Source organism: Pecten maximus, chromosome 3 (genome assembly GCF_902652985.1).
Source record: "Pecten maximus chromosome 3, xPecMax1.1, whole genome shotgun sequence".
Lineage (NCBI taxonomy): Eukaryota > Metazoa > Mollusca > Bivalvia > Pectinida > Pectinidae > Pecten > Pecten maximus.
In genome coordinates, this window is record NC_047017.1 from 39,656,190 (window position 1) to 39,666,960 (window position 10,771).

The 10,771-nt window shown below is 34.0% G+C and overlaps 1 protein-coding gene across 1 annotated transcript; it reads left to right on the forward strand.

Moving 5' to 3' along the window:
* Nucleotides 1-2,338: 2,338 nt before the first annotated feature.
* LOC117322751 (vacuolar protein sorting-associated protein 54-like) lies at nt 2,339-9,871 on the forward strand. The gene is given in 12 exon segments (XM_033877688.1): nt 2,339-2,594; nt 2,597-2,701; nt 3,052-3,332; nt 3,999-4,077; nt 5,231-5,265; nt 5,778-5,924; nt 6,788-6,930; nt 7,280-7,379; nt 8,095-8,237; nt 8,811-8,937; nt 9,328-9,435; nt 9,773-9,871. Coding segments are annotated over 12 exon segments (1,545 nt in total). The 5' UTR covers nt 2,339-2,416.
* Nucleotides 9,872-10,771: the final 900 nt, after the last annotated feature.

The window sequence follows — 10,771 nt, forward strand, 5'->3', positions numbered from 1 at the left end:
TAAAGATAACCGCAACATCAATGAAATTGAACTTGACCTCGGGGGTCAACTTTCACTCTTAATAAGTATGACAAGTCGCCCGCATCTCAAAAAATGATGTTTCGGAGAACATGTTGTGCCCCAGAATGTTTCCTCTTGTAAGATAATCACGTCTAAGGAACAATGGAACAAAAGTTATGTCTAATATTTTACTATGGAATGAACTGTTTCGATATACTGGGAACTGACATGTTCAAAAGAGTTGAACACTGTTTCCACGATATGTCCGTCTTCAATTTTGCCTAGAACAACAGCAATGTATCTTCATGGTTTGGAGTGTGAATACCAGTGTCAATAGAGGACGAACAATGTAAAACAGCTTCTTGAAATTGTGCTCTGGTCAAGCCTGTCCAGATTTTACAATCTGCATCATCCAGAGAGGAGAAACATAGGGTAAAGGAACACTCTTGCTTTGATAGCATATGTGATATCTCTAAAAGATCATTGACGATTGCCTTTGATCTGGGAGGTAGCCGAAATGTCAACATTTCGCTTTCATCAGTGCGAATTTCAATGTTAGTGTAAAGATCTTTCCCTATGAGATGACGTGGACAAATATGTGAGGAACAAGAACATCACAGTTTGTGATGAAAGATGAGTTGGCATTTTGCTCACTTGGGCAAGATGGTCGAGTTTTGATTGAAACTATTCACACATAGTGCGCATTGACGTGGGAAGACTGGCCATAAAATAGATCCTCTATGGATGATAATGGGATGTTTCGGCACGGATCATCATCAAAACCAACGTTTTGATATTCAGGCTGCGGATTTCGTTTCTGATAATTTTTGGAACACTTCGCACACGTGTCAATCTCTTGACCATTAGTAAAATTATTGACATCTGCTTTTTAAACATCAAGCAACCAACTGAACTATGTTTCTAGTAGATTTCTTGTTTTTAATATCTTTCCTAAAACAAACTTCACAACCCGAACCTACACACCTATCACTCATTGTGAGAACGGTACTGTATTTGGTGTTGAAAGTCTCCGTTAGATGCTATTCTTTAAATAGGATAGAAACGTTTTAGTATAATATTTAAAATCATTGACAAAAAAAGCTATTCTTCTTCTTCTTCTTCTTCCTGGTACGACCTCCGTCAAAAATGACGATTACGGTTTATTGTTGGTTGGATGCTGTTAAAAAAGTGAGGGACTTAGGTACAGTGAGAGTTTTTTTTTTTTTATTAAGTTTTTTTTTTATTGGAAACTATAAGATAAAAACATGAGGGTGTGTTTACGGTGTATGCTTGAGATCATCAAGGGCTGCATTGTGTATATGTGCCTTGAAGATCTCTAGTGTAGTGCATTGTACTGCTGCCACCGGGAGGAGGTTCCATTGTGTTATTGTGTGTGGGAAAAAGGAGTATTTGTATGTGTCATTGGTGGCAGATAGGTGTCTGAAGGTGTAGGGGTGTGTTTGCCTTGTCCTAGGGTCTGCTGGGTGCATGATGCCGTGTGGGTCTATTGCGACATGATGGTGAATGATTTTGTATAGTAGTATAAGTCTGGTCTTGAGTCTGCGTGTTTGAAGTGTGGGCCAGTTGAGTTTGTCCATCGTGTCTTGTACTGAACTTGTGTTGTGATATCTGTTTTGTACGTATCGTGCTGCTCTGCGTTGTATTTTTTCTATCTGGTTGATTTGGTTTGTGTTGTGCGGGTCCCATATGGAAGAGCAGTATTCCAGTTTGGGTCTCACTAGGGCTTTGTATGCGTGTTCTTTTATATGTTGTGAGTTTATTTTCAGGTTGCGTTTTAGGAAGCTTAGTGATCTGTTGGCGTTTGCAGTGATGTTGTTGATGTGTGTGTCCCATTTTAGATTTTTCTGTAATGTGAGTCCTAGATATTTGCTGGCGTCGACTTGTTGCAGTGTGTGGTCATGCAGTTTGTAGTTGTATGTTGTTTTGGTGCGTTTGTTTGAAGTGGATATGATATTGCATTAATATTATTAATATTTACTTGAAGATAATGTAAAAAGTAATGTCAACCGAACAATGAGATAGGAGTATATGGGATATATTGTTGCAAGATCTGTTTAGTCACTATCGGTCATGTAATATATCCAACTTATCTAATGTCCGAATTATAAGTAACTGTGATGGCCCTTAATATTTTAAGGACGTACCGACGACGAAACCTTATTTATCTGGAACCAATGGCAGTCATCGGATCCCATAGCCGTCAAATTAGACAAACAGGAAGTACGTAGAATGCATTATGGCGACAGATGAAAAGGTACAAACTTCATTTCAGAGATAGCCAGTGTTATTACACTGGTAATACGTATCACACTAATTATCAATGCATGCCCCTTATACAAATTCAGAGATTTGAACTAACAAGAGAAGTGGCGATGTGATATTATTTGAAGCCGCTATGACAACTATAAATTATGCCATCTCAAATGCCAACATTACCGGCGAGGGCCAGGGGGCAAGGCTTCGAAGAAAATGTTCACTGTGTCAGCTTCCATTCAAGTCAGCTGATGATTTCACAAGACATTTAAGAGATTTCCATTGTTTAAAAGAGTGTGGCTCTTTTGTGTGCAGCTATGGTTGAATAATGTGTGTCCCTCCTTGCCGTTAGAGGGGGTTAGTGACATGGACTATGAAAACCATATAGCTCGGGACCATGTTCATTCGTATCAACAACATGGTATAGGTACGTAACTAATATATCAATTAGCACATGCTTGACAACTTAATGAAAATCCACGTGAAGAGTGTGCGTATTCAAATGTTCAAGTACGAGCAAAGTAGTTTAAAGATTTTGTCTGCTACAGTAGGACTATACATTGTACATACATTTGTAACTGAAGCTTTAGCTTTTTGAAGTTGGGCAATACTCTTTAGTTTAGTCATCAAAAATGCATTCTCTCTAACATGTAATGCTGTTATATTAGTATGCATTTGTAAAGCACCAGATTATTACAGACTTTACAATTAGCAGTGTTCACCTGGCTTTAAGTTTGGTACGTTTTGTTTTGAATATGTCATTTTATGTGTCTTCAGGCCAAAAGAACAGTGCTGGAGTAATGGCATCATATGTGTCTGATCATAACAAAAAAGAAGAGCCAAGTGTTGTCCAATATCAACATAAATGGACAATATACAAGTCATGTGTAAACCTTCCAGCAGCACTAAATGACCCACTGCGTTCAAAGCGTGAATATGACTTTTTCACAAAAACTTGGGGTCAAGATTTTTATGAAAGAACAGAAGTTCCACCTTCACCATATCTGATTCATATTTCCAGAGAACATTTCCAGAAGTATAGACATAGAATATCAAAGGTAAGAAGCAACTATGTCAGCTTAATCACATCACAGTCAATTTGGACTGCATGCACTTAACCATCATTTATCAGTGTGATATCAACAGACCATTTCATTATTTAGTTCAATCTAAATGATTTTACCAGCAAACCAAAAAGTAAAACTAAATGCACAGACAGTTAGCTTTTTTTTTTGATTGACAGCAAACATATTTCTTTACAACGATACATTGATTTTGATGTTGATCAAACAAAGCCTGTTTTTCAAATCTCTTGTGTTGGCAGTTGCTGTAAAAATGTCCATAAAAACGATAAATAACTACATGACTATAAAAGTGATAAATAACTACATAACTATAGAAACGATAAAGTTAAAATTGCTACAACATACACTTGATCAGAATCCATTAGTTAATCATTCTGCTGATAACAAACCTATACAAAGTCATGTACTGCATTTATATTCCTCTGATAAAATTGTCTCATGAACATATAATTTTAAAACACTTAAACATTTTTTGAAGTCCCCATGGGAATGTAATAGAGTCCTTGTATACTGTAATTACTTCCACGTGTATGTACCTTAGTACTTGTAGGTAGTTTTTAGTGTATGATGTTTATACGTTTATAAGACTAAACATTAATATTGTGGTTCATTATGTTCAAACTGAACATTATTTTACAGAGATATAAGAAGCATGTTCATAAAACCAATCAGTTCTTTCAAGAATCTCCAGGTGGGGAAACCTTCTTACAGCAGCTTGGTAAGTTGACATCAGGCAGACGTATATGTTATCACTACCTTATCAAATGTAGCACAGAAAATGTTATTTTATCACGTGATGTGCTGTTAATATATTTTTAATTCGATTGATAGCCTATAGACAAATTTTGAAAACGTTAGTTGACAAACTCATATTTTCCTTTTTAAATAATTTACAAGAAAGCATGTCTTCTGTTGTTATAAGTCATATATATACTGTATACATATCAAATGATACTGAAAATAATTGTACTTAATAGTTGAAGTCTGTCACTGATATTGATAGTTATAAGACGATACTCAAATAAAATTGATTCACTAATCATTTAACTACAACTGGTCTGATAATCAGTTGTAAGTTTTCACAATTGATCATCGGTAGATTGGTAATTTCCTGTATTTTAGATCAAACAATTTCATTATCCAACCTAGAATATGTAATAAAGATGTCACTTGTTTACACGTTTTATATTAACAAGTGAATACTAGTAGAAATGTAAAAAAAAAAAAAAATTTAAAAAATTTTGACAGCAGATGAGAATTAATTCATTTTATAGTCATCAAACTATGTAATCCATTGACTACAATGGAAGGCCTTTTCCATTATAACTGATATTGAATTTGATATTTGCAACCGATTTCCCTTCACACTTTTTTTGTATATTGTTGATTTCTTTTCTATACATAAAATAGTTTTTTTTTCAATTGAATATTTAATTTGATTGGACGTTGATTAAAATTAATCAAATCAGACTTGTCATGAAATGTGTATAATCATATTGCTGCTGTGCAAACCACAATTTTGTAAATAGTATACACACACAAATATATGACTGTGGTCAGGTGGCACAGTGGTAACACAATTGCCTTTAACCTAGGCGGCTGGGTTCAATTCCCCGATCGGACATGAAAAGGTATGGGGTCACCTGCCCAACCACGTGGGTTTTACCTGGGTACTCCACTTTCCTCCCACATTAAAACCCCTCGCGCACTTCCATCCAGGCCAACAAGCGCGATTAATATAAGTTGATATAACTTGTTTCGCAATTGTTGTAAAATAAATAAAGTTTACACATTTACATAAATATATCCTGATTTGCTTGGATGATGTACAGTAAATAATTATATTCAATTTTATTAATTTGTTTTGGCAGAAAAGAACAGAGCTGAGTTACAACAAATACCTAAAGTAAGTTGTCTTTAAATAAACTTAGAAACAGATACACATAAGTAACAATAGGTTGTGACCTAATATAGCACTAGTTTCTGTACTCTGATTGCTGATATATATAAACTGATCACCATCAAATCCTGTACTGAGAATTGACAAGTTTTCATGCACTGTAGGTTCAAAGTTATGGCAACAGTGGCAACAATCTAAGTATCTACATGTATGTATGTATATGGAAACTATCAAAACATTCATGAGGATAGTATGTGCATGTTGCTAGCAGTTTTATGTAGGTTTTCTCCGAAATATTAGCTTCGCAAATTGAAACAAATTGAAACATGTTATGACCATTGTTTTCTACAGGTAAGATAAGACTGTGTACTAGTATTACAGTATTAATTTTGAATTGTATTGTATTTGGCATGGTTGGAAAGACAAAATTAAAAAAAAGTAATAGATAGTGTGATTTAAATAATTTTTTCTTGATATTAGATATGCTCTTCATGCTGTTTTGTTATTCATACTTTCAGCTGTTCCTTTTACCAAATTTTGAACTGGACAATAGTGATACTTTCAATGCTGTGTTTCCATGGCAACAAATTGAGTCGAAAAATCATTCCAAGTCTTCTAGTCCTACTGCTTCTGGACCACAGTCATCAAAACTCCTCCAGGAAAAGGTGAGGTGCCTCCCTCCAAAAGTAAATCAAATAGATGATACTTGTGTCTTTGAAATTGTACATGTATCTATTTTAGTTGCTAACTAGTTGGACCATAATACATAGTTTTGTAAGCAAGAACATGTTGAAATGGAAATGCAATTTGCCTTTTTCCATAATCAATATTACATGTGGGCATTTATGCAGCATGAGATTTTAATACACATTACCAAATATGGCACTGAATTAAGTGCTGTGCCTCTTAATTAAGGATACCATATATATATCCTCAAATAAGAACCTTCCCCTAGTGTAAGAGTTTAATATTAAAGTTTGGGAAGGGTTTATTTGTTTACACATTTTTTTGCTGCAAATATTAAATTTATCAGAGCATACTACGTGTAATTTGTATAGGTAAAATCTTAACTACTTGCTTCCAAACCATGATTTCTCCTGTAACATTTATGACCCAAATGTATCCCTTAATTATACTTAGGCAAAATGCGGTTCCAATATGACACAGTTAAAAATAATATTTTTATTTTGATACATACAACTTTGTGATACCTGGTAACCATGTATTGTTTGCACAGTGTTATTACTTTGCATTAAAGCAACTAGACTGAAGTTTGAACTTTCAAGTATTAAAGCAACTAGACTGAAGTTTGAACTGTCAAGTACTAAAGCCACTAGACTGAAGTTTGAACTGTCAAGTACTAAAGCCACTAGACTGAAGTTTGAACTGTCAAGTAAATTTTAAGTACCACAGGACTTTTAGATATTGTTATAGTTACATTGATACAGATATCCATATTGGTAGGTATGTAAATTTAAAAAGAAAAGTTAGAGCTGAAGGGTATACTCTGTGTGTTTTACTGTTTCAGTTAAGTCATTACTTAGATATAGTGGAGGTGCATATAGCCAAACAAATATCAACCAAGTCCGACGCATTTTTCCAGGCCATGTCCCGTCAGGACAAACTCCAGGAGAACATGCTGCAAACATGTCAAACAATTAAACGGCTGAGGTATGAGTCGTTCAGATCATTGTAATGTCTTCTCTCTATATACACATGGAAACAATACTTTCGTTGTTTCACCTGTATTTTTTATGTAACTGTATCTCTGTTGGGATGATAACATTTTTTCTTGTTAGGATAGCAACATTTGTGCCTGTTATGATAGTAACTGCTTTGAGATGGCCATGTTTCTGAGATATAGCAGTATATTAAACTCCTTTTGTACAATATTATCTATGTTAGAATTATTATCTCTACATATCCTGATATTTAGGAACCAAGAAACAATTTGTACCATGGCTTGTTATTGTAATGTTTATTGTCTGCTGAGTTTCTACATTGCCTTTTTTCTGTACAGGGACAGAGTGAAAACTATTGATGACTATCTGGCCAAAGGATCTTTAAAAATAATCAAATTGTATCGTACCAGAGCTAATTATGCACAGCTTTATAATAAAGTAAGTACAATCATTGAAGGTAATCAAGCTAATGTTTGGAAGCTAATTGATATGCAAAATTGTATAATGAAATTAAGGGTTTGATATAGTTACATATATTTTTTGGTATTATTTTACCAATATATAATAGAGATGTTGAACAAATTGATAAATTACTCTCCAAACAGTGATAATTATATTGACATAGAAAATTCTGAATGTTGACTTGTTGTAAACAATTATGTAAATATCTGTCAAGTTCACACTATGTGGATGTCTAACATACCATATAATGCTCCCAGGGTTACAAGAGGCATGCAGGGTTTGACTTGTTGATTCTGTAGCATATTATAACTTTTGATATATACGTCACACGACATCTTAACCTTATCTAATATGATTTTAACTCTGATTATTGAACTACATCAAAAATATAATTGTATTTGATAGGGCTATTCATCTCCCTATTGAGATTTTGACATTTCTTTTGACCTGAGTTTTGTCTATTGCCTTTAAGGTTTCATCGCTTAGTATTACTGATAAGTCCTAGAAGGACCAAACAGCTGTTAGATGCAGTTTAATTCATTTTTTCCTCTACTGTATCGAACTCTCATATTACATTGAAAGGTGCTAACATCTCGTGTATGTTTTGTATCTTTACAATACTTTGTTATCATACATTCTCTAAAAAAACAATTTTCCTAGCTATGTTAGACATGTTGACATCTATCTCCAGCTTAAGATGATGGCCACAGTGCACCAAACCCAGCCCACCATACAGTTGCTGCTGTCTACTAACGAGTTTGTTGGTGCCCTGGACCTGATCTCCACGACACAGGAAGTCCTCTCACAGGAGTTAGCAGGTGTCCACAGCTTTAGGTGAGAAGGCCATGTATACGGAGACAATGTCATTTCCCAATTTGATACACTTTAATCATCAGTATTTCAGAAATAGTCACTTTATAAATACTCCAATATAATTCATGATATAAAATTTTGTAATTTATATTTTTGACTCACCTATTAGCTACTTTATAAAATTATTGAAATAATTGACTGGATCATGCCTAAAGTTGAAACCTTTAGTCAATAAACTTATCATGCCCTCACTTCAACTGAAATGCGGGTGTCTACTTTTCACTTTGTGTATGTCACTCCCTTCAAGTTGCTTAATCATTTTAGTTGTTTTCAAATGCAATCTGTAAATGTAGGAAATAGGAGATGTTACAGTGTAATGGTTGGATAACAGGATATAAATGTAATGTACAATTTGATCTTGCTGTATATTCATATATATTGTATACGGTCAAACCTGCCCTAGTGACCACCTTAATTAAGCATCTGTCTCTCCTATGTGACTATATTTTCCCCTCCCAACTTATGTTCTATATGTATTACATGTGATAAAGAGAAAAATCCCTTTATCTATACCATTATCCTGCTTTGTGTCAGACACCTTGGTTCCCAGCTGGCAGAGATGGAGAAGGTGATCGATCGTATGCTGCAGGAAGATTTTGCCAAATATGTGTCTTCAGACCTGAACAGGCCAGTCACCGACCCCGAACTCCTACAGGAGGAGGTAACAAACACTGAGTATGTCAGTTACAGCTTAGAATACATCAAAAACATTTGTTTAACTAGCAGATTTCACCATAAATGCATGCATGTTGCAATTATATACTGTAAATTTTGATAACCAGATCCTTTAGGGAAAAGAATGTTAGCTGTTACACAAAGTCTGATTTTGTAAGGAATTTAAATTCATTCAGGATATTTTTTCTCTGAAGGGAATTTCAATTCATTACTTTACTGTTAAATATATGTTCATTTTGATTTTGTAATGTAATATTTGTGTTGAAATTCAGTTCAAATAAGGTTAAGTTTTAGAGGACCAAAGTCATACTGATGAATTAGTGTACTTCAGGTTTTCACAACTCTTTAATACTTACACTTTTGCTGTGGTTATCAGGAAAAGCTTGTGTCCCTGGTGTTTGGTATGATTCGGCGTGGCCGGTATAACTTTGTGGATGTTTACCGGGAGGAGGCATTGACAGCTGTACGGGCCACTGTCAAACAGGTAAGGGAGACAACTTGATATTGAAGAAATGTACAGGATATTTAACAAACAATAGAACCTTTTATGTTTTACCTTATTGTAAATTAAAGTTAAGAAACAAGTCAGAATTTGTCAGTTTTGCAGGCTTCTGGTACAGGCATGTGTATCTGGCTAGTATTTTTTATAGAAAAAAATATTGACTGCTTCTATTACATCAACAAGGTGTAACACTTGAAGATTGAACAATGCATCGACTGTGGAACAGAAGTAGCTATCTATCTAAGAGCAATTTAAAACAGACAGTCTGATTGGTCAACAACAATTGAAAGTATTGTGTAGAGAGCTGTTGCCCAATCAGATTGCCCTTGGCAAAACTGCTCTGAAATATATAGCCTACTTCAGTTCACCTGTCGATGCATTGTCAGCTATCAAGTCCGCTTTTGGTCCATTTTCTTAACTTTCAATCATTGTCACACAACAAAAGAATAACATATGTTGATATTTAAGGATTATAAACAGTACGTGGCACATTACTGAAGTTTTTGTGCATTTGATATTTTATTCGAACTGAACTTAAAGATAAATTGAAGCCCCCACTTTAGACTTTTCAAGTGTTACCTTGTGTTGATATAGTAGGAGTAGGGCTGATATTTTTTTCTATAATAGTAACCAGATGCAGACGCCTGTGTTTCTGGTAAGTTAATAATTAGTGAAGAATATCTTATGTGAAATGAAAACTTTGAATATACTTTTTATCACATAATCAACTTTGTTTCAAACATTACATCTTGGCATGATATCTCTTGTCTTGTCATGATATATAATTAACAAATGATGTTATTCACTCCTAATTATACAATATCACATTTAGGTCATGTTACATGATATTTAACAAAGTGTATCTTAGGTCATGTTATATCATATATAACAAAGTGAATCTTAGGTCATGTTACATGATATTTAACAAAGTGAATCTTAGGTCATGTTACATCATATTTAACAAAGTGAATCTTAGGTCATTTAACATGATATTTAACAAAGTGAATTTTAAGTCATGTTACATCATATTTAACAAAGTGAATCTTAGGTCATTTAACATCATATTTAGAAAAGTGAATCTTAGGTCATTTACATCATATTTAACAAATTGAATCTTAGGTCATGTTACATCATATTTAACAAAGTGAATCTTAAGTCATGTTACATCATATTTAACAAAGTGAATCTTAGGTCATGTTACATCATATTTAACAAAGTGAATCTTAGGTCATGTTACATCATACTTAACAAAGTGAATCTTAGGTCATGTTACATCATATTTAACAAAGTGAATCTTAGGTCATGTTACATCATATTT